The sequence below is a fragment of the Centrocercus urophasianus genome, unplaced genomic scaffold, assembly GCF_019232065.1.
Source record: "Centrocercus urophasianus isolate 14NV4802_14NV808 unplaced genomic scaffold, USGS_Curo_1.0 seq_40, whole genome shotgun sequence".
Lineage (NCBI taxonomy): Eukaryota > Metazoa > Chordata > Aves > Galliformes > Phasianidae > Centrocercus > Centrocercus urophasianus.
The window spans coordinates 157,239-181,820 of NW_024884978.1; the positions used below are offsets into that span (position 1 = coordinate 157,239).

At 44.6% G+C, this 24,582-nt stretch overlaps 1 protein-coding gene across 2 annotated transcripts in view; it reads left to right on the plus strand.

The window, feature by feature from the left end:
- The first annotated feature begins 3,790 nt into the window (after positions 1-3,790).
- The window catches only part of RPTOR (regulatory associated protein of MTOR complex 1), a 118,566-nt gene continuing 97,774 nt past the window's right edge, over positions 3,791-24,582 (plus strand). For both annotated transcript variants that reach the window (XM_042832910.1, XM_042832911.1), the window contains exons 1-3: positions 3,791-4,003; positions 12,279-12,381; positions 14,977-15,059. In XM_042832910.1, the coding sequence (XP_042688844.1) occupies positions 3,842-4,003; positions 12,279-12,381; positions 14,977-15,059 (348 nt within the window). In that variant the 5' untranslated portion in view covers positions 3,791-3,841. The remainder of the gene's footprint in view (positions 4,004-12,278; positions 12,382-14,976; positions 15,060-24,582) is intronic.

Genomic DNA, 24,582 nt, shown 5'->3' on the forward strand with positions numbered 1-24,582 from the left:
AGGGAAGGGAAGGGAAGGGAAGGGAAGGGAAGGGAAGGGAAGGGAAGGGAAGGGAAGGGAAGGGAAGGGAAGGGAAGGGAAGGGAAGGGAAGGGAAGGGAAGGGAGGGGAGGAGAGGAGGCCAAGGGAGGGAAGAGGAAGAGGAAGAGGAAGAGGAAGAGGAATCCATCATGCTCCTGATCGGGTCCTCCTGACGGACACAACTCTACACAGAGCACCTGGCAGGCTTAGCACCTGCACAGCGTGTGTTTCCCTACCTGTGTGCATGTGTACCTATGGAGAAGCAAGTGAGGAAGAGGATGCTGTGCTGGGAACACATCTTCCAGTTCTCTTCCACTCAGAGGGACGTCACTGGGATTCTTTTATAAGATGGAGAGTCAATCTCATGAATCACTTCTTGCTGTGTATTGGACTTGGCACAGAAGCACCCCCTTCCCACCTCCTCCTGGTGCCATCCTCCCTGGGCTCCACTTCCCGCTCCCACCCTCCAGTCTCCGACTCACATTTGCTGCAGGGAGATGAGTGGGGAAGTCTGTGTGCATGCATAAATAATAGAAACGATATCAGGCTTAGTTAAAAATAGATATTCTTCCTAATAAATATTTTACCTACCGTCTTTAGGATATAAAGCTTCCCCAACTGAAGTGTTAAAACAAACCTTGTTGTTAGCCCTAAATGCAGAAGGCAGCCCTGGCAAAGCTGTACAAGCAGCGTCTGGCTGTGAGCCCGCGCATGGGGAAGGTGTGCTCGCATGCATGGGCACACAGACGTGCATTTGCTATGGAAGCCTTCAAAAGAGCAGCCCTCTGGCTGAGCACGTGGACTTTGAACCTGATGTCGACTCATTTGGTGACCTGCGAACGCGACTGATGAAAATGCAAGATGAAATCTCTCGATGTTTATGAATCACTTTCTTCTTTCCGTACTTTTCTTCCTTCCCACGAAAGAGTGGAATTAGAAGCAGCTGGCTGAATGGGGCTGAACAATGGGCGCCGACAGGGACCGAGATAGGAGACTTTTTCATTAAAAAGAATGGCAGGTGGAAAAATTTCTCAAAGTGTGTTTTTAGAAGATAATCCTTCTGCATTTTGGTCTTCAGGACATCAGTGAACGTGGCTGGCTTGACATAGAGTTTCTATTCCCTAGATTGCCTAAGAACAAGAGCTTTACAGTGCTGCCCTAATCAAGAACAGATTTGTTAAACCTGGGTTCAGCTTTGTAAAAGATAAAAGCAGGGCTGAAACACAGTGGTTTGAGATGTGATGAGAGCCTAGAATGATGCCTTGAAAGTGGGGTTCTGCCTGTAAGCATGAGCGTGTGTTTTAGTAGACTGCAAACCCAGCAAGGTAATACGTGAGTGCCTAAAAGAGAGAGGAACAACGGGGTGAGGGGTTCAGGCATCAGATCAGAAAAGAAATGCTAAGGGGGTGGGGATTGTTTTGTCTGAGGAAGATGTAAAAAAGGAGAAGAATATTCAAAAAACATTTTTCATATATGTAAGAGAGGGTGAAAGAGGATAAACTGTTCTTTCTGCCTGCTGAGGTAGGAATGGAGCACCTGCTTTAATTTTAAGATGGAAATTAGCTGTCAAGAGCGTGCTGCCTGGAGAAGGCAAGCAGTCTGTCATTAGAGGACTTAAGAGCCTGTGATACTGTAGAAATATTTATTTTTAAGGTTTAGTTACTAAATCAGAACATTAGGAAAGCCCACACATAGCCCAGCAGAAGCATGTATGTAGCCTAGATGGTGTACTCTAGTGGCATGGGGCTTGCTGTGGTCTATCAAAATTGAATAATATTTTGCCTGAATAAAAGCTGCAGAGTTTTTTTCCACAATGAGAGAATCCTGATACTGAACTGTGGTGTGAGATGAAAAGAACTTCAGGGAAAGGCTTCATTTCTAACAACTACTTTTATGGAGATATAAATGGAAGATAATTTATGTCTCCTTTTGGTCTTTGCCCCATGAAGACTGAAATAAGGCGAGTAGCTCTGACTAAAGCATATAGCTGCAAATGACCAAAGAGAGCCCATGACCACCGTCCTGAAGATTTGTGCTATCTGAGAGCAGATGCCATGGGGCCAACTGCTTGGCAGTGCTGTTCTTGAATAAATCAACTCATCCCAATATCTATCAAAGCTAGGAACTTAAATGGAGACTGATTCCCTGCTGACCCACAGCATGTGTCCTTTAGAAAAGGATGTTGATGAGGCTTATTCAGTGATCTAATAAAGCGCAGATATAATTTTTTTCATTTGATATTTACGATCTCTGCAAATTTTGCAAATTCCCTGTCACTAAAACTAAATGTTATGCCCTTTTCATCACTCATTTAAAAAAAAAAAAAAAAAAAAAAAAAAAAGTGTTTAGCATGGAGATTGTCACTCCACACGGATTTGGGCACTATTAGCAGAACAGCGTCCTCTTGGAGGAGGTTGGGGTGTTGGTGCCTGGATCAGGAGCTCACATGTGGGCTGGGCTGGGGGCTCCCAGGTCTGAGTGGAAATGGGAAGTATGGCACTGACATGCCATGGGCATGCAGGCAGCAATGTTCCAGCCCACTGCTGCATGTGCAGGCTGTCTTGTGGTTGCAGGCATTTCTAGTGTTTCACCATCTGTGGAGCTACAGAAGGCTCGCAGGGAGCCTGCCAGGTCCCTGTTTTCCAGCAGGGTACCTCTGGTGCTCCCCAGCTCTTATGCAGTGCCCCAGTGGTGAAACCTAAGTGTCAGAGGTAGCTAAGGCTCCATCCTGAATCTCTGCACAGAGCCTGGAGGAATGTTTGTTGTGCAGGGCATACAGCTGTTCCTTTGGGAGCAGGGCAGTGTTTTGGGAGAGGCCCTGAAAAAAAGGGGTAGAGAGCAGGGGACACAGAGCTTTCCCAGCACAGGCCGGGGGATCAGGGAAAACACCTGACTTGGGTCTTAAGCAGCCACTGCTTGCGAGCTTTGCTGATGTGAACAGAGGGACAGCTGTGCCCTTCAGAGGTATTTGCACTCCTGCACGCTCTGGCAGGATGGGCACACGCTCCTAATGCTGTCGGCAGCCAGGATTAGCAGCAGCACGGCCGTGAGGTCCATCTGCACTGCGTACGGCTGCTGCAGTCGCTGCTCCCATTTTGATCACCGCCATCAGTGTCCAGATCTCACTGAGGTGAGCAGGGCTGCTGCTGTTCCTTCTGACAGACCTGGGGATCTGTGATGGGGGCTTTTGCATGTCGAGTGTCTGTGAATGTAAACACGCTGAAAGCGTTAATGGAAGTTGATATAAATCAGGTTATGCGTGTTTTTTTGGATCGATACCTCAAGACACTGTTTACAGCTTTAGAACACCGACGAACTGCTTTCAGGGTAGGGCTCGGGCCTACAGCGGGGGGGAGGGGAGCCTCAGCCGTCACCATGGCAACCTTGGTCGACCCGGCACGGCGCCGTTTGTCCCACGCGGCGCTCCGTAGCGCAGTGCATTGTGGGCCGGGGAAGATGGCCGCCTCCTGGCCGCGCTGCTGAGAAGAGTCGCGCTGCCGGCGCCGCGGGTCGCTTCTGTCCTCCACTCCCCGCCGCTCGCTCCTGTCTCGCCTCTCACTGATCCGCTCGCGGCTCGCCGGAGCGTGAGGGAGAGCGGAGCCGCCATGGGCCGGACGTGGCTCCCGCCGCAGCGAGCGCGGAGCCCGCGGGGCTAAAGGCGCGAGGAGAGGCCCGGGCCCCGCCGGCAGCTCGGCGCTCCGCGGGGCCGCCCTCTGCCCTTGGCCGTCCTCAGCCCGCTCCGCCGTCCTCCGCCCGCCGTGACCCCGCCGCGAGCTGGGCCGGGGGCTGCCGCTCCCTCCGTGCCCGGAGCTCTCGTCTCGATGGAGTCTGAGCTGCTGCAGTCGCCCCTCCTGGGGCTGGGGGAGGAGGATGAGTCGGACCTGACGGACTGGAACCTGCCCCTGGCCTTCATGAAGAAGAGGCACTGCGAGAAGATCGAGGGCTCCAAGTCCTTGGCGCAGAGCTGGAGGATGAAGGACAGGGTAATGGCCGAGGGTGGGAGGGGGTGGGCAGGGAGGGAGGAGGGCTGTCCGTCCCCCAGTGGGGCTGTGGGCAATCCCCTGACCGGGTAACTCGTTTGTGAGCCCTGCGCGTGGTGTTGGGGCTGCAGACAGGCCGGAGACGCACAGAGAGCTTCCTTGGGTTCCATCTGACTCAGGGGATGCTATGATAAATGTGTATCTGGGTTCACAGCAACACGCTGACTGAGTATCTCCCTCGTTTGAGCTCTTTAAGTGTAATTTGATGTTGTTCAGTGCAGGCAGTAAGATTATTGAGGGCTCACAGGGCGCTGTGGATCAGCAGGTAATGCACAGCACGAGGTGCAGTGAACGCAGTCATTACACTTGTTTCGTGGTGAAGGTGCAGGAAGTGTTGTGGTTTTGAAGTTTGCCAGCAGCATGTTATGTGCAATGTAAAATTAAGGTATTCTCTGTGTGTGCGAGAGACAGCAAACAGCTTATGTGAACCTGGAGACAGAAGTAGTTATTAGATGAAGTGCTTGCTGTGTTGTAGAACGGTAGTTCTCTTCTGCTAGAATTTATGTCATGTGGCACCAATGAAGCTAAGGGCCTCTGACAGTTCCTCTTTATGATGTCAACCCAGAGCAGTGTCTGTGTCCCAACTTAGCTTAAGTTAAAAACAAACACCACAGAAACATAAAGGATAATCAGCTGCAGTCCTTCAATTCATGGAATCTGCTTTGGGTCAGAAGATTCCCAGGGTCTCACGGTTGTGATGTCCATATGTTTGTGTGTATGGGTGTATATGATTTTGTGTGTGTGTGACCAAATATGTTTCCACTTCCTTTAGTAATTCTCTGACCTTAACTTGGGATCTCTGGTGAAACTCCTTCCTGTGATTTTTTTTCCAGAGATATTAGAATGAGGATGCTGTACATTAGTTTTCTAGAGAAACATTCACCTAAACAGTTCTCTGGAGTGTTGGGGAAGCACTGGCAGAGCCAGAATCATCTAAGTGCTTATGTACTGAAAATCTGACTTGGTAAATCATTAATGGACTGTATTAATTTTTGTTTAGAGTCTGATTTAGATGAGCCACATAACACAGTTTTGTAGGTATGTCTCCTTTGAAGGGTTTTGGCGTGGAAGTGGTTTGCTCTACTAGAATGTGGAGGTGGGATGAGCTTGCTTGTCTATTTTAGTGATCCTTCTGCCTTCCTGTGGAACTTCCTGTTCACTTATTTGATGATGTGCAGAGCTGTTTCTAAATTGGGGATAACACTGGCTTGCTAATCAATAGGTTACAGCATGAATATGAGAGGTAGAAGTAATCAGTTGCATTTGTTGCAGTGCTTTTCATGTGGCTGCTAAAGACAAAGGGGATCATCTCAGTGAAGAGCAGAGCAGTGGTTACAGCACTGCCTGCCTGTGGGGTTGCAGTTTCTTTTTCTGAGTACTCTGTGATGTGAGTGGTGCGTGTCTCACTAAGCTCAGCAAAGTCAGACCCGGAGTGAATTCGTCCTTACAGAGAATGAGTCTAATCTTTGTGAAATAAGGAAGTAGAAGCACGTCAGAATGTTTCTGATTATTCCTTCTGTTTTCGCCGTGAGCTTGAAACAACTTTTCTTGATATCAGAAGTGCTGATTGTATGTCACTGTGTATTAGGACAGCTTTATTTGGTATCGTTTGGGCAAGTTTGCCATTATGTGCAATTACTTCTTGCTGAAGAACACTGCTTTCTTCCCTTCCTCCTGAATTCACATAACTCTTGGGTCTTGTTCTCTGGCTTTATAAAGAATTCCTCTCACCGTGTCACAGCTGACTTCAGAAAGTTGCTTCTTCCTTTTTTCTTTGTGTAGAGCATTACAGCACAGTGAGGAAAAGTCAGTGTTGTAGCCTTGAGTCAGCATTGGAGGCCTCTGTCACCTGTCTACAGCAGCTAATCAAATTAAAACCAACACGTAGCTGCCTCCATCTGATTGCTGCTGTGTCGCTCTCCCCTGGTTTGTTGCTTCCCTTTCTGGTCCTCCATATCTTCTTTGCATCTGATTCACCTCCAATGTGTTTTCTCTATCCCAGATGCTACTGGAAGACTTGGAGAGGGCTGGAGGGGATGTACCTGTTATCTCTTGATGTAATTTGAGAGTATGGAATGCATTCTGTTATTCTGAATTTGATCGGTTCAGCTGTCAAAGCACAGAATGAGCCCATATTTAAAGTAGGAAGGTTGGTTAACCGAAAAAATCCCATATTTGTAGAGTTGCAGGTAAATCTGTGGCATTTTTTCCCCATGAATCATGGAGAAACCACAGGCAGAAGCTGGTTCTGCCCCTATTTGTCATCTTGAGCTATGCTATGTTGTGATCCTAACTTACTACAGCTATAGGAAATGATTCCACTAAGATTTCAGAATGGAATTACTTTTTTTTTTTTTCATCTTCTTCCATTTCTCTAAAAACCCCAGAGTTTATAGGAACTCGAAGGTTCTTTAGAAGGCAGGAATCTAATAAGAGGGAAGAATCAAATAAGCAAGGTAATCAGTAGTAAATCTAGACAAAATAACGGCACATTCTCTCACCCCCTTTTCATCCTTTAGGACTGCTCTGAAGACATTTAATCTTCTGTCTCCTGCTTCTCTGGACTACAGATGCCATCAAAGTGACACTGCTTTGATCTATTATTTATTTAAAGAATATTTTGAACACAAGAGGGTTAGAAGTATGCTTTGTATATTGAATTAAATCTCTCAGCCTCAGAAGCAGTCGAGTCATGAAAGTTGATTAAAATAAAAAGGTTTCAAATACGCTGGGTTTTACTGACAAGTTGCTACTAAATTCAGGATATTTAAATTAAGCTGTGCTGTACTTATATTGATTTCTAAAATAAGTGGAGAGCGAGAAAGCTGGTTGTAATAGTTTCACTTTAGCGTTTTGTTCCTGCTGCCTGGTAACTTGCTGAGTGAGAATTAAATCCTGTTTTTATGAGAAGAGAAATACACAATTAGGTTTCTATGGAAATGCAGATGAAGGCAGTGCTGCATACAAACGCACTTAATCCAGACAAGGAGCATTTACCTGCCCGCGTGGCAGATTTTCTTGTGGCAAAGGAAAACAGTGAAGGGTGGCTGCACTGCAAGCTCGTGCCTGTTATTATTATTACAGCTCTTGCCTGTTATTCTGCCTTGAGCTCGCTGCTTTGGGTTGCACCGGGAGGCATTCGGCCACTGAGGCTGCAGCAGCAGTGAGCAGGGTCTTGTTAGCTAGGAGCTCGTGTGTGGGCTGCAGCCTCCCCTTCATCGTGGCTTCTTGCATCTTAAGCGTTTGTCTTGTGTTTTCTTTTGCATTTTCACACACTGTCAACTGCATTTGTGCTTTAGGAACTCCTAACCCAGTAAGTTAGCCCAGGATCTAAACCAAATGCAGTGCGGTTCCTGTTCTTCTCCTGCACGAGGGTGAACTGGTTGGCTGGTTTGGAGCACTTCACTTGGGTGCTGTGAGGTCGCCCTGGGAGCAGTGGCGGTGCTGTGTCCCTCCTCAGGCTGTGGCTGAAAACCACTTCAGGTCAGTGGTAACAGAAGTGATTGTTGCTGTGCTTTAGGGGTGTGAATTGAGTGGTAGCGTGGGGCACTGCTTGTGGATGGATGTCTTTCAAAATAAAGACCAAAACAAAGCAATTCAGCTTCTCTCCATTCGAACCCCCTGCTGCAAGTAATGAGCACTGCCATCCCACTTATAAGTCTGCATCTCCTCTTACCTAGAACAGAGGTCATTCTGGGTTAAGATGGCTTGTATTGATCGAACAGAGCTGGGAAGCTTGTGCTGTATCTACCACTGCCTACAAATGTTCTTATCTCTAAGCAGAGAGAGCAGATTTCAACAGCTCTGAACAGTGTGGCTGGTCGTATTTTGAATGAAAAAGCTCTTGCCGTTATACAACAGCAACAAACACTGAAATCTTTAGCTCAGTCAATCTCCTATCCCATTGATTTTGCTGGTAGGAAGATGTATCTGTAAGGTGGAGGTAATAATTCACTCCTATCAGTTACAGTTGTGTTCCTGGCAAGCTTAGATTAAAATCTGAAGGTGCTCTGCCACATCTGAGCATCACACTGAGATGTTTTTTTCTTCCGTAATTTTGGATAGGAGGTTTTGAGATAAAGCTCTGTGTCAGCAAATCTAACCTGTGGAATTTCTGAGACTACAGAGTAAAAATATACTTCTTTATTCACCTGGATTTAATCATTTCATTTCCTTTTTCCCTAGGTTTCCAAGACCAGGGGACTGTATGAGGAAATTTCTCCTGTCTGTTAGGAGTTGGGAAGCAAGCCCTTTTTTTTTTTTTTTCCTGTAAGCTTTGGCTTAAGTCCATGTTTAAAGATTGTAATAAGCAGTGCGTATATAAAGCTCCACAAAGCCATGCATTTGCTATTTCTACTTCCTCTAGCTAGGTGGAGAAGAAAATAATTATTGCAAATCTAAAATTTTAATGGCTTAATACACAGAAATGTCCAGGAGTCTCGTTCCCTTAAATAGCTCCCGGAGAGTGCTTCGTTGTAATTATATTTGCAGTATGAGTAATAAGTGATAGAAATGCAGTGTAATGAAAGGAGCTGACAATGGTATTGCTAGCAAAGATAATTTTAGAGTGGGGAGAGACTTCACCATTAATGTGAAATGACAGAAAATTACCTTTTTGCTCCATTCAACAAAAGTGCAATGAGAGGATGAGTCCTGTATGCAGCACTTAATTTTCTTCCTTGGGTGCAGTGGTGGCCAATCACCCCCACTTTCAGAAGCCCTTTGCTGATGCTTGGCTGGTTCTTGATTTGACGAAAGGCTCTGCTTTTGTGCAGCTGCAGGAATTCAAGGACAGCTCACTTCCTTGGGGCTCTGTCCTTGTTTGCCTCGTGGCTCGTGAAGATTTTATGGGGAGGTTTTAGGGTTGCCTTGTTTTTCCTCTGACGCGTTGTTTTAATTGGCTGCTGCTGTGCTGGTCTGCCATGCAGGTCTACCTTGAATGTTTCTGAAGGTAACAGTGCAGTAAGGCCACTGGTAACAGAGAGATGATTGATTGCTCCTTGTAGCTTTGAGACGTGTTTCCAAGTAATCTCAGCACCCAGGGCCCTTCTGGGAATGCAGCCTGACTCGGCCCTAGCAGTTTGGGCGTGGGTTCTCCCAGTGCAGCTGTGCCTCCTGGAAGCTGAGTGCTTCTTTGACCTCTCCATGCTTTCTTTCACTGCTTAACAAAGGGAAATGAATGCTTAAGACTGTTCTGTTTCCTTGCATGTCTGTTGCCCTTGCATAATGACTCTGAGGCTGCTTTGCATCATTTCTTACCCCTTCTCTAGAAGGAAGAATTTGAGATTCTTCAGCCAGAACACATTCGGTAATCCTTTCACACTCATCCTGGAAAGCTGGGCTCTTTAGGAAGTTGCTGTGTGCTGATATTTCTCAGGTATTCTGCCTTTCATCCCTACCCTGCTATGGCCGTGACTCAGCCCACCTCACATTAACACTGGGAGCAGTTCTGTTGTGCACAGTGCCGCTCATCTCTGACAGCACCTTCAGGGGCTGAGGCTGCTGGGCCAGGGGATGCCAATGGCTGCTGTTCCCCATCAGGGTGAAGTGCACACTGCTCTCAGCACACGAAGACAGCATGTTGATAACCTTGGGTGCCGTCTCACAGCAGCACTTAACCTGCAGCTGTAAGGATTTGTGCTTTTGGTTTTTCTCTGCATTCTGCTGTTTCTATCCTTTATACTAAATATCTTTTTTGTTTTTTTTTTTGGTGGTGGATTTATTCTTGAAATGTAGAGAACTTCCACCGTGGTTTAATGACAGAGGAGAATATCCTGATAGTTCCTGTGTTACAAAGCTGTTAATACAGTGCAGAGTTTCTGGTAGTATGTTCTAAAATAGTTCAGAAATGCAAAAAGCATTATTCAAAGCATTGGCTTCGGTCTTTCTTTTGATTTGCAACGATTCCACGTCACGGATATTGAATGAGAGTCAGAGAGGAGCATGGGCCAGTTGTAATTCTTGCTAAAGATGTGCTCTTTATTAGCAGAACAAACAGTCATGAAATATAATACTTTATGGCTGTTGTGGGGAGGTAGACAGAGGGGAAATAACCCCATTTGTCTTTGGGATCAGTTAGACTTAACTTTTACTGGCTCGCTGTCTGTTCTCAAGGAGAAATGCTTATTTAAAATACAGAACTTGGGAATATGAGGTAAATAGTGGCTCGTTCAGCGTAAGTCACAGGTCAGACATGGCTAGTAAAATATTGAAAAACAAGTATTAGGCCCTAAACGGGAAACAATAAATGAGAAAGCTGATTGCTGGGCAGGATGTGTCCTCCTGAGGGAGCAGCCTGTGTGCTCTGGGTCCCACTGCTTTCTGTGCTGCCCGCTGGCTTTGGGACTTCTGCTGGGGAATGCAGCACTGTGACACCCTGCAGCACCGTGTTCCTTCTGAGGCCACATGGGTTTGTGATGCCTGTGATGCACTCAGGGCTCCATCAGTGCCAGCTGATGACCGTGCTGCCAGTTGGTTGGTTGGTTTTTCCCCTGGTCGTACTGCTGGCTGCTGACTTTCTCTACAGATGTGTTGGTTGGTATGCAACACCTCTGTGCTGCAGGGAATAGAATCACAGAATGGTTGGGTGTGAGTTGGGGTATCTGGGGAGGGCTCTGTGGAGCTCAGGCAGTTTGGTTCCTTTTAGAAGTCAGCCCAGTGCTATAATATACAGAACTTGTTGAAAATGTTAAAGCTTTGAGGCTGTTCTTCCTGTTTCTAGTGCTCGGTATCACTGTGTTACCTTGAAAAGAATGCATCTTTTTCTTGCAAATAACCTGTGGTGCAGCTGGGCTGCGGCAGGAGCCCTGTGCTGTTCTGTGTGGGTTGCAGCACTGGCCCAGCCCAGGAATTCTTCTTGAGGACACTTTTTTTTGGTGTGCAGACAACATGAAAGATGTCAACACCAAGGTGCTGGGATAGCTGATTTTTTTGGAAGTAGCAGTTTGGTGTGCATTGATTAAATGAGGAGGAAAGAGATGAAGGTGAAAGGGCAGCAGGCAGGGAGGGGGGCTGGGCAGCCCTAGTGGGGAGGGCTGACTGCAGATGGGGTCCTGTGAAGCTCACCCTCTTTGGCCACTGTGTGCACTGCTATGCACTGCTCTCACTTCGTTGGGTTTCTTTCTCACGCTGGCTTCCTGCTCCAGATCCAGTCAGGCTGCAGGGTTTCCTTCCTGTCTTTTCCCCTTCTTGGAGTGACTAGTGTTGTTCTGCTCCACTTTCTGCTTTCTTTATAAATTATACATTTGTGTGGTTCCAGCTTTTTCTATGAGTGTGCATTTTGGGCTTTTTTTCCTGCTGTTCTGAATGGTAATGAGCACCCTGGGGAAGCAGGGCTGCAGGTGGCTGTGCTCCACCAGGTGCAGCACTTTGCCTGTGCTCCTTTGGTGCTGGGACACGGCTTTAGGTACTGGGATGAAGGAGTTTAGAGAAGAGAACGAAGCACTAAAAGAATCCTTTTCAAGTTATATTTTTAACTTGCTATGGTGCTTAGTAATTGGTTCAGTGCAGCTTTTTGCTCAGAGTTCAGTTATCAGTGGGTGCCCTAGCTGCTGTGTGCAGCAATCTCATTGACTGAGGAACACAGTTGCAAACTGTGGTTTATCCCCTTTTTTTGGCCACAAGTATCCAAAAGAGCACCAGATCTGGATGATTATGAGGATTTGAGAGGAAGTGACTTAAGACAGAGTCTGTCTGAATTGCCCGTATCATTGTGTGTAGGCGTCAGATATCCAATGGCATTGTGTGTAATGGCATCAGATATCCAATATCCAATGGCTTTCTTGGCCATTGGGTGTTTCTCCTTTTATTGGTTTTGGTTTTAATATTAGAAAGGATATAATATGTTCTAATATTGATCAGTGACCCTGAACGGCACATTCACATGTTTTAATAATGTATTTCCATTGAGCAGTGACTATTTAAGATGTGTGGAAGAAATCCAATGACATCCATTTCCATGCTGTATTAAAGATATAATGTGTAAAAATAGTAATGTAAAAACCAAGTCCTATTCTTGCAGAGTACTGTTCTATTAAAAAATTCTACTGCTCTCTTAAAAAATGAAAAACGGAATCAGCCTTGCCTTGCTTCAAGTAGTCCATGTTAAAGAGCAGATAACAAAGCATAGCTGAAACTTCAGAATTTATAGTAGTGGTAAAATTTCAACCCCAAAATGGATCCGTTTCCATGCTAAGTGAATGTTTTATTGTCTTTCCAGATGAAGACTGTTAGTGTTGCCTTAGTTTTGTGCCTAAATGTTGGCGTGGACCCTCCTGATGTGGTGAAGACCACCCCGTGTGCCCGCCTGGAGTGCTGGATAGGTAGGTTGAGAGCTGCTGAACTCCAGGAAACTTGGCTCACAGACATTGAGGTATCACATGTATGGTCATCTCAAAGTTGTGTGCTTCCTGAACTTAAAACTGGGGTGAGCTGAAGGAAGTCTGGTGGATGATTTGTATGTGACCATCAGTAACCACTGCCACAGGTCATCTTTTCTGCTTTGTTTTAAAATGAAATATCATGGAGAAAGAATAAAAAGCTGCTAATTAGCTACTTACCCCCCTTTTTTTTAATTTCTGTAGCTTAATAAGTATCTAAAGAAATTTCTGAGCAGTCACATCTTTAGAGTACTCTGCTCTGCAAAGGTTTAAAGTCACCCTGTGTCACATAATAGAGAAATGTCTTGAACATGTGTGGACTTCGCTGCATTTTGAGGTGGCAGCTCTGAGGCTGTTTGAATTGGGAGCATAAATTCAGAAGAGCTGGAACTATTCCCAAGAATGTCTTCCAGCTGTGCCAACACATGGGCTTTTTATTTTGATGCAGCGCTGGGTAACTTCCTAATTCTTTGTTAGGAAGCAAGAAGTTTCCTTGGTTTTAACACTGATTTTCAAGATGAGGTTAAGTCTGAAATAATATTAAAGGTGAAATACCATGGGTAAGAAAATGAAGATATTTGAATTCCATATAGGAATGGGAAATATCCAGTCTAGCAAGTGACACACACAGCCCCATAATCCTACTTCTTGAGGTGCATAATAGGCTGCGGTAGCAAATTTATCATTGTACAAAATTATTGAAAAAACAAAACCAGAAACTGAAAAACTTTCAGAACATCTCATTTCTAACTTGCTTTATGAATCGACAGCATCTCTTTTTTCTTTTTTTTTTTTTTTAACCAAAAACTGCTGATGACTTTATAGCAATTAAAAAACCATGAGCATGCACTAACAAATACGTCTAGTCAGTGGAGAGAACAGCTCCTCGTTTCTCACTTATACATGGGTAGAGAGCAAAGAGAATGAGGAGTATTGCAGAGTCATTAAAATAAAGTTATTAGTGCTTATCATCAACAAAGAGAATTTTGAATGCAGTTTTTTAATTAAATTTCTAGTGTGTATGTGCACACTAAAATTGAAAAAAGTATATATATAAAATGGAAAGTATTCATTTCCATTGCTGCTTCCTTCAGAAACTTAAAGCTGCAAAAATATCCCTGTTTTCTGTGTATCAGTCTTAAGAGAAGCTAATGGTGTGTGTTGTGGAAGCATAATGTCTCTGCCAGATGTAGAAGACAGCGTGGAAAGCATTTTGGGGCCATTGCTGTTAGTAAAGGCTGAGCTGCAGCCTGCGCGCTCTGCTGACAAATGGCCAGCAGCATCTCTGCCAGAAGCCAGCCACAGCTCCTGCTGTGCTTCCAGATGTGCCTTGGGACAGCAGGGGTGCTGTGGTTCCTCCACAGCTCGGCCGTGGCTGGTGTTGTGCAGGGCTGTTGCTGCCAGAGGCTCAGGGAGCTCAGTGCTGAGCTCAGCCTCGGCACCTTCAGCCTGCTGCGCTGCTGTGTGGGCAGTGTTCATTGCTCTGAAGGCCCTCCCAAGTCCACCACACTGTTGTTCAGCTCCATGGTGTCTGCTTGGAACTGGCCTTAAATATCAAGGGCACTGTCACGGTTCAGAGTGCCGGAGATTGCTGCGATACGTGGAGATGAGTGCTGAAACTGCAAGGTCTGCAGAGAGGATTGAAGTGTTTGTTCTGTTCTGGTGGTGCTTCTGGAGCAGCAGCTGCAGCTAAGCTGATAGAAGTGTGCATCTTGAAGCCTGAGCAGAAAACTGACTGCTTGAGTTTGTTTTCTGTCTGGCAAAATGCAGATGATTCATTACTTCAAATCCTTCTGCAGAAGGATACTGCATTTCCAATAAAATCCTGGGTTTAATGCATGTCGGAAATTCTGCTTTCATCATACCTGGTTGTGTTTTGCTTTTAATGGTGTGAGATAGAATATTCATAAAGATAATATTAAAAATGTCATTGATTCAGTTAATTCCTTTTAAAATAATTTGTATTAAATTGCTAAGTATTAGCTTCTAGATTTTTGGAAACTTGTTAACTGTCAATTATATGGCCATGATTTTTGAATGAAGCACATAAGCTGATATTTTACTCGCTATGGATTGTAGTAATTATCTGGTGATGAAATTAGCTTCTTAAAATGATTAAATATTTGATGATTTTCTTCTTGATAAATGCAAAATCCTGCTTCATTTACTACCACTGCTTCCTGCTTTCGACGTTACGCACCGTTTGTGATCTTTATGTAAGCTGTTTCAATTTTGGTCATTATTTACTACAGAAACTTCCTGTCAATATTAACAGCAACAAGTGTTAAGCCTCGCTTCTCTTTTGAAACAGTGCTATTGATTACCTTTGTGAGACCTTCTTCCACGTTTGACAGGCTCTAGTGGTTTTTAATTTGTATTTGAGTGAAGAATTTGGGAATCATTTGGGTCTCCCAGGTTACAGGTCTGAATTTTACAAAATATAACTGAAGGCTTCAATGCGTATAGAAGTGTAAATGATTTTGTCCTGAGTGATTTTCAGCTGCGGTCAAAAAGATTCATTTGCATTTTATTTCCTAGATCCTCTGTCAATGGGTCCTCAGAAAGCTCTGGAAACCATTGGTGCGAATTTGCAGAAGCAGTATGAGAACTGGCAGCCAAGAGTGAGTATTCCTGGGGCTTCCCCTGTGAGCTGCAGGCCTGGTGCTCCTCCAGGGCTGGTGCTCAGCTCTATTGAATCCAATTGCATAGCTGTTCTGGGGCACGGTGTCTGGCAGCAGTGGTTGCCATCATCCATCCGTGTGAATAAATTCTTGCAGGCTGTCAAACTATCCTGTTCTCTAGCTGGTGTCTCTTTAGGCTGGTGCTTAATTCAATCATGTCTGGGATATTTGTTTTAAGTACTGCGTTCTACAGCTGAATTCTTCATTTATGTTCTTGATTTTTGAGATGTTCTCTGATCTTTCGTTCTGAGTTTGTGGTTTTCTCTGTAATAAAAATGCGTTTGCCCTCAGCTGCTACAGAAGTGTGTGTCCCAGAGCTCATCAGCACTGTTCTGAACTTGATTGGAGAAAGTCAATGTGGTGCAGTTAGTAGTGGAGGGAAGCTTTTGGTTTTGATGACTTCAAAGCTTTGTTAATGTCTTAATTCAAACTATATAGAATTAGTATAGTGTGTATGTAAGCTTTTGTAGAATGTGGGTTTAAGCTTTTGAAATAGTAATGTATATAAGAAGTTAAAGGTGGCAGTGCTGGCTGTTTGTTTCCTGTTTGTAACAGCTCCATCTTGCTTTTGGGGGAAGTGCATTGCTTCTGGGTGCATGGCTTTGTGTGTCTCTGTAAATAAACTACACAAGGGTCTCCAGAAGGAAATGTCACGTCTGCAGCATGCTTCCAATGGACACAGGAATCAAGCTGTAGCATCGTGTTCGCAATTAATATTCCCCAGAATGTTTGTGTCCTTATCTGTATGCTGTAGGCAGTTTGGATCAGAATATTCCTCTTCAGAGTACCTCAACTATTGACTACCAAGGCATAAACTTATGATGATAAACAAATAACATGTAACCCACACAGAAATAATAACTCCATTGAATGAGCTTGCCTGTAGATTTGCCTTTTCCCTTATGGAGCAGCACTAATTCTAAGATCTTCATTTTAAGGAGGTATGGATCTTTTAAGGGGACACTGTTGGATCTTGTTTTCTTTCCCCACGTTTTCATTCCTTCATAAAGGACCAATTGTTGTGGATAAGAGACAGATGGCTTTGGCTTTGCAGTAGTGTATAGTTTTTTTCTTTGCTAGCCACTGGGAATGTGTTTCACCAAAAAGGGTGGTTGGGCTGTGTGGTTTTGAACAAATGCTCGATGGTTCATCATTGGATGCATTGAGTCCCTCTTCTGCTTTTTAACTCAAACTTCATGGAATAATAATGTATTCTGAGCAGTCTGAACACAAATAAGTGTAGTATGGGCTCTTTACCTCTTACCTGTGTTGGATACTTCTCTGCCCCCTTATTCAGGAGTGCCCAAGTAGAACTGGTTTATCTTTCATTAGCAGCTCATTACCTGAAGGAGACCTGCTGTATTAAGCAGTGAAATGCTCACATTACCAAATCTTTGGGTCATCTGCTACAGAAGGCTTCAAACGTGGATGTTCAGAGGGTTTGCTTTTTTTCTGGAGCGTGGTGTGTGTTTATGTAAGCAGGGTTACTCTTGAAGCATATGTGGTGTATGCTTAAAGCAGGAGAATTTCCTGTTGCATTTTTCCTTTTGGCGCATTGGGGATTTTTTTTTTCCATCTCTCTCTGCCAGCCCAGAGATTTGGCAGCGAACACAAACAGCATCTGAAACCAAATAGGAAGAGTAAAACATCTCGATGCAAAGGTGATGCCAGAGCTCTCTCTGCTCCTCGGCACCGCAGTCCATGTTAGTGAGGAAGGAGGGCCAGGCTCCTGGAAGCAGCAGGTGCTCTGTGTGGGCTGAGCTCACGCTGCCTGTAGAGTTTGCACAAAACAAGAGGCAATTACCCCGCTTGGATGTTTGTGTGCAAGGTGCCTGCTTCATAAGAGTAAATCACAGCCCTTTGAAACATTGCAAACCTAAACACGTAGCGTTTTATTGCACTCTACAGGGCTCTTGAGTTTTCTGCAGTAATAAAGAGAAGTTGATGTGCCATCTGCAATAAAACAATAGGAACATTATTGAATTTCCTAGACCTTTCATATAAATACTAATGCAGCTAGTTTTGTCTATTTCTCAGTGTTTTGGAATGGCAGAAGAACTGATGGAAAGAAGACTATTCTGGACAAACTAGGTGTGTTACTGGTTTGTTACTGTGGGTCCTTAAGCTAAGGAGTGTCATTGATATCTTACTGTGGATGCACAAATAGTGCTAACTGCTGGTAAATGGATCGTGTCAGTCCTTCCAGGACTGTTCCTATATAGATGTTGTGTGAGAAGTCCTCTAACATCGCTACCAGTGCAGCCCTTGTCTGCTTGTGACTGCAAGATGTAGTTTGAGTAAACGCCCGTATTTGTCACATGCAGATAGTTTAGGTGGAAAAGCCTCAACAGGGACAAGGATGAAAAGTCTTTGTTTCTGGGAGCTCCCGGGCTGCACAGCTGATGCATATTTCCCTTCAGGTCTTATCGAGCCCCTTTCTAAATAATTTATCAGCTTGCCATGGCTTGAAGTATTTCTGCTGATTAAATTTAAGGCTTTGCTTTATTGTTGTGTAGCTACATAAATTTGTGTGCTGCAGGAGTGAAGAAAACACTTCAGACATTCTTTTATCTGCAAAATACTGCAGTTAAACAATGTTCAGTCACCTCACTGCTATTCTCAAATGAAAATTTGAACGGGGGAAGGACGGAGCAGATGACAAAGGTGCAGACGCACGGCGAAGAATTCATCTTCACAGAATTCTTCTGAACAAGTTAGAGCTCTCGCAGTTCAGTGTGGTGATAATTCAGGTTCCAGTGAATGAGTGGGAAGAAAAATAGACGGCCCTTCTCCTGTATTACCACCTGCCAGGGGTTTTGAGTTCTGCTGGGCGCTGAAGGGGTTAAACGTCAGGGTAATCTGGAAAGCAGGCTCAATTACAGGGGATAAATGGGGCTGCTTAAGCAGCTGAGAATGAAAGGAGGAAAAGGCAGAGAAAGTGAAGAGCTGGGACCCCATAGTGCGGGTCTGGGAAATTGTCCTTGTGATGGCTGTGTTTGAGGGAATCTGCAGCTTGCTGGGCTGGGGAAGGTGGAGGAGCTGGGCAGAACCAGGGCACCGCTTGTGGGACCTCCGTTACAGATTTGGGCCTGCAGCATCAGGAGAGCACGGTGATAAAGGAGAGCCCTTAGCTGGGATAATGCGTTGTGTCACTTTAATTGCCTGCAATAAAGTACTTGTGGAGTTTCTTTTGGAGATTTATGTGCTCAGTGTTTAGATAAGAAATTGATCACACTGGGATGGTACTTCTCTGCTTCTGGTTTTCTTCTGTTACCCTTTGCAGAATGCTGCCTGTGTCAGGTGCAGCATAGCAGCGAATGGCTCGCAGGAACAGTTTGCTGGTACTGGCAGTGAGAAATGAGTGTTTTCCACGTTGTTTGTTTACAGCTTTAATTTTGGCAACATTGCAAGTTACACCATTTAATAGGAAGGAACTTTCCTTAGTTAAAAGTCAACAGTGTTTGTTTGCAAATAGGAAAAACAAACTGAATTGGGAGTGCTGCTGCAGCGAGACGCTTTGTGGAGGTGGGCAGCTAGCGTGGATCTTCATGAGCAGAAGCGACTGTTGCATAAGTCCCAGTCCACATCCATTTATCAGCACTTGCAGAACTCGAGTTCTCTGCTGTGATACTGTGCAGAGGACAGAGAGGAGGAGGGTGCAGTTCATCCCTGGTGCTGCCCTGCACAGCACCTGAGCAGTGGTTGGAGTGTGCTTGTCTGTGTTCCCTGGGCTGCAGCTCTCAGAGCTGGGATGCGGTACTTCGATATGAAAGCACCAATTGCCCCTTGTCAAATATGAGGTTGACCTGTGATTTCTGGCTTCTTTCTTAAATGCCAGATGTTGTTTTCCCCCCCTCTCTCCCCTGTAATGGACATCTCATCTCTTGGCTTCTGGCCTTCCACAGAAGTGAGTTTCCTTGGTTTCCATTCCTGTGTATTCGCCTTCATATGAGAACGGAGCTGTGTAGCCCAAGGCAGAATTGTAGGTTGAATGATGCACAGTTCGCATAATTCAGGATCTGGTATAAAGTAGTCTGGAGAATATGCTCATTAAATTTGCATGAAATTACAGCTTTTTTTTTTTTTTTTTTTTTGTCAGCTATGGCTTCTGACCGCTTTCTTTATTTCAAAACTGCCTGGAAAATTTTGCCTTTCTCTCATCACAGCCTATAATTTGACACTCTTGTGATTTCTGCTAGTCCAAATGAATTCCAATCACCCTCCTATACCAGGTGCTTTTTGCATCTGATAGAAACTTTCTCAGTTCTACCGTTGGCAGGTTAAAAAACAAACAAACAAAAAACAGTTTGTGAGTTTCCTGAAAGAAAGCTATCTCAGAGATGCTTACCTTCCTCCATTACTTGTGCATTAACACCGGAGGCACAGGGCTTGCCTCATTTAAAATCAGCATTTTACATTTTTGTGAAACCTTTCTTTTCCTGAGGGTTTTTGCCACGTTGGGGTCTTTGCTCAGCTGGTGGTGAGGCAGCCGAGGAGCGGATGGTTGTGACTCCCATAGGTGTGCTTTGCTAAGGCTTAATTTCCTTTTAATGGCACTACAGCAGCTTAGAGGAGCTGTGCTTTGGAGGAAGGCTCTGTGGAGCCAGGCTTTGGTGCTGGGCCCTGTGAGATCTGGGGCATGGAGCCCCCTGAGCTGCTCTGAGATCCAGCTGACTGGTTGTGCTGGGACCTTGCTTTTGTGTGGGAACCTCTGTTTCAAGCTGAAGGTCAAGTGTGCTGTGGAATTTGGGATTTCTACTTCCTCTGATAAGTCACTTAATGGAGTGTGACAGGTTTGTACCTCTCAGAGATGTAACACAGTGAGATCTGTTGTTTGTTGTCTGTGCAGCATCTGTTCCCCACTCACCTTCCTGTCCTTTCAGGCCAGCAGCTCTGGGACTTCTCTACTTCCCCTGGTGACAAGCAGCACCAGCAAAGCCAAAGAGCTTGAAACACTGCATCCCAAATAATTCTTTTGTTCTTCCAACCACCTGCCTAAATAAAACAAAGGAAGAGTCTGTCAATTGCAGTATTGATTTTTCTGATTCAGGTGCTACATTCTTGTCTCTATTTTTCTTCTTTCCATTTCCTCTTTTTTGCAAAGATGCTCATCTTCACTAATGCTGTATTTTAATTGTCTAAAGGTATTCTTGTTAGTATTTCCTTATACCTCCACCTAAATGGGACTCACTGGAGTGAAAAGGAAAAGAAAATCCCTCGTAGGGGAAGGACTAAGAGAGATCAGGAAGGCAAGATTAGAAATGCTTCTAGGAATCATTTTTAGAGGGGTGGGAGCAGGGTGACTGAAAAGCAGGTGTTGATATTTGAGAATTCCTGCATCCACAGCATCCCTAGTCCCTGGGGCAGCGTAAATGGCTGGTATGGGCACTGTCACACAGCAGATTTCCTTCTGTTCCTTATGCAGTTCTCTTATCGACATTGTGCTGCTTGTATTAGAGTCACTTATTGGGCAGACAGCAAGGTGTCTAAACTGCTCAGTCTGGCAGATCTAGGAGCGTTTTAATGTTTCCATCCTGTTTAATTTATGTTGTTGAACCCTTTCCTCACTCAGTTCGAAGAGGTGATGTGATAGAGGCAGCAATCTGCAGCAATCCTGTGTTGGAGTGCTAGAAGACTGGCCTAAGGGAACTGAGACAGTTGTTACTCATCACCAGTAGGCAAACCTTTCCCTTTTTAGTGTAGCAATAATAGAAATGTTAGTTAAGCTGTGGCTATAAGAGCTGTGGATAGATATCTCTTTTTTTTCTCCATGTTCTTTGTGTTGGTTTGAGACTCTTGGCAATATTTATGGCCAGTTGTGCTCAATTATGCAGGTTTTCAAATGAATTTTTTCTCCTTTTTTTTTTTCCCCTCAATCCAATATCACATGGTGTGTGTTGCATCTTGCAGCTTGCATCCTCCAATGAGTGATAGTCTCAAAGGAAATATCTCATACAATGCAGAGAAATTACTTTTTTTGGTGGCACATCTTCAAGGGAACAGTGACTCTTTCCTGATCAAACAAAGCTTCTTCCTTCTCCCTTCTATTCTGCTTCCCAACAGGTTTGTCTTAATTTCAAAGGAAGTGCAGCCAAGAGAGAAGATGATCATTTTAAGCCTCAACCTTCTTGTGTGTGCTTTCTGTTGTTGATGCTGTTGTTTCCCTCATTAGATATCTGTGGGCTTTGATACGGTTTCTGAGGTTTCATTCCTTGCATTGCTTCCTTCTGCCTAATTAATTGCTAAGTTGCCTGCTGCACATCAAAGGTTGAGCATTTCCTAAAGAGTAACTAGTTAAGCATGAAAACTAATTGGACACATGACCTAATTATTGGTCTCTCTGTGAGTCATCCTTTTCCTTTATTTCTGTCGGACTTTTCTTTTAAAACAGCAACAAATACTAATTGCTTCTGCGCAAGAAATATTACAGAGTTGCAAATGGAAAAGTGGAAAAAAAAAAAAATGTTCTTGGTCTCCTTCCCCTGGAGATGTAGAAATGTGTTTTTAGAGGAAAGAAAGGGAAAAACCCAACAACGTTGTGACCTTGTTTAACAAAATTCAGTTTTCCTATGAGGACTACGTTTGCTGTTCTTGTTTCCCAACAGCCTCTTGCATTTGGCAGCTATTTCAGGCTCTGTAAAACTTTGCTGTTTCAATCCTTTGCTGTCTTGTTAGAGATCAACTGTCTGCAGCACAAACTGGTTGGTTTTTTTTTTTGCCTTCTGGGAGAAAAAAAAGTTCCTCCGACGAGAGGGGTCAACAAGTATAAGTGCCAAAAGCAATTATTCCTGTTCTTATTCCATCTGAGAAACTGTTGTGCTATCACAGTGAGTTTGATGTCAGCCCTGTGCTGTTTTTGTAAAGTATCAGAGAAGAACAAGCAGTTCAGCCAGAAAAAAAAGAAATTGGGAGCTTAATCGATAGAGAATGGCACCTTCCTATGTCTTGTGAATGTGAAGAAAACTGGGGCACATCCTGGTAAGCAAAGATGCTGGAGAGGTCAGGGAGTTGGGCTGGGTGATCTTCGAAGGCTCCTTCCAATGAACTGTTCTTAGGGGGGGGAAAGAAAGAGGCCCAAGGTGGAAACAACAGGTATTACAGGTATGGTGGGCTGAAGGTGCTTGTTCTGAAGTTGTGAAGACAAAGCTGTTGCATTGAGCTGCTGTGGGCTCTGAACTGTTAACGCAGTGCGGATCAGCAGTGATCTGGCATTCTGGAGCTAAGTCAAGAAACTTGCAAAATCAAGTTAAGTGGGAAAATCCTCTGGGTCTTGCTGAAAGCTGCAAGCACTGCAGGCAGCAGTGACCTTGGAGGGAGGAGTTGGGCAGTGGCTTCCCCTGTGCTCTAAGTCTTGAAAGGTAAGTTTGGATCGTAATGAAAAGGGCTTTTATCTCGCAAGCAAACAAACTTCCTGCATTTTATTATCAGAGCGATGCACTGATGTGACAGCTTAAGTTGGAAGAGCTGCCTGAAAGTAGCAGATTTTAGAGTCATTAAACTGCTCAGGCAGCTGTTGGATGCTGATCCTGCCTCAGGTGTGCTCTGTGAGGGAGAACTGCCTCTGACCTGCTTTTCCTTTATTGTACAACCCAGCACCTGAGCTTCTCTTAGTTTTGAGATCCTTTATTTGAACATGAGCTCAGTGACTGCTTTTTCTTGTTCTGCTTTCCACGGTCTTCTGACAGTAAGATCCATCCTGATGCTCTATGCCTCCTCTGTTTTGTTTTGTATTTCCTCACCAAAATGAGGCCAGAATTGGCAGAGAAGCAAGATTTTTGTGTTCTAGAGTGCTTCCATGCAACCGTTGTGCTCTTCATGTCTGTTTGTCGCAAGATGCAAAGAAAGACCTGATATTAGAAAGGCTTCTTGACAGAGATAAGCAGCTCTGCCTGCTCAAATCTGATTAATGTTTTTCTGTAATTACCGCCCAGCCTCCGTGTGACCTATTTAAAAATACCTTGTCTTTGTGTTTGGTGGGGAGGAGCAACCTGCAGGGCCATGGCACTGCCCAGTGCTTCTTCCCCATGCAGTGCCACTGGACAAGGATTCATCTCTGCAGATTTGGGCACGTGAATGGCACTTTTCTGGGCAGCGTAAGCTGTGTCCTGCACAGACAGCAGAGCTCTGTGCAAACTGGCGTTACGAGAAAGTGCCTTGCATTTGTCTTTCTGCTCACATCTCTAAGGCAGAATGAGAGAGAGAAGCCTGAAATACTATAATTTCACTCTTACTAATTTAAAAGCGTAAGCTCTGAACATTTGCTTTTTTTTTTTTCCCCCCTCCCGATCCATTAAGATGTTCCTTAATCTGAATGCCACTTTGTGAAACAATTGTGTTTTTTTTATGAGAGGAAGACCTGAAATATCTAGGTAATTATTTAGCATTGGTATCACCTCCTATCCCAGTATGTCCTGCTGAGGACGTGGGCCAGATACAGAGCCAGCAGTCTGAGGCTTCACTTCCACATCGCGCTGTGGTCCTGCAGCTGGGTCCCACCAGGCTCTCTGTGTTTAACAAGAAGACACAGAGCCTGAAACTTTAAAGAGCTCTTAAAATAGATGTTATAAAGAAGGAATAGTACTAAAATGACACTGTTGCTGAGGAGCTGTTGACTAAATCGGTTTTAAAGATGTGTCCTGGTCTGTACTTAAAATCCTGTTAGCGCATTTTGTGATGTGACCTGTCAGAGCCATCAAACTACCGTCAGGCTGAGGAAAGGGATCTGGTACTGAGGAGCAGTGAAGTTCTTTTACCCATTCTCTTGTTTGTAAATGCACAATTCTGTACGCAGCCACCTCGGAATGTTTATTTTGAGTAGGGAGGGAGGTCTCCTTCCAGTGCAGTATGGGCTGATGGGTGAAATTTGGGTACGTCCTGGAACAGCCCTGTAGCACACAGCATCTTGTGGTTGCTGAGGAACACACCTGTCTCCCAAATCTGCAGCAGCAGATGTTTGAGGTTAGCACTCCTGGTTTTTGTTTTCCCTGTCAACATTGGTTCTTCTTAACAGACGGCTCAAAGGTATTTTTTGGGAAGTACTGCTGAATACTGAATCCACACAGTGAGGATTAGGTACTTTAGAATTCATTTCACATTGGACTTAAAAGCAAGGTCAAAGACTCTGCAGAGGAAAGGTAGAGTCACTGCGCTGCTGACTACAGTCAGGTGAATAAATGTTCCACCCTCCCAGCTTAGCTCTAGTAATGCATTTTGTCCTGGACATCCAGCAAATTAAGCTGTTTAAGTCTTGGCTGCTGTGAATATATTATCATGTAGGAGGTGAGATGTGTTTTTGAAACGCAGCCGGATGCCTACAGAGGACTTGCCTACGCCTTCCAGGAGCCTTTCTTGTGCTTGGTTTAGATCGTAAACTGAAGCATCCATAAGTAGAAGTATTTCTTCATTGCAGTTAATATTTTTTCAAGCTGTCTATATCTGGTAATCAGACATTTTCGAGGACCTG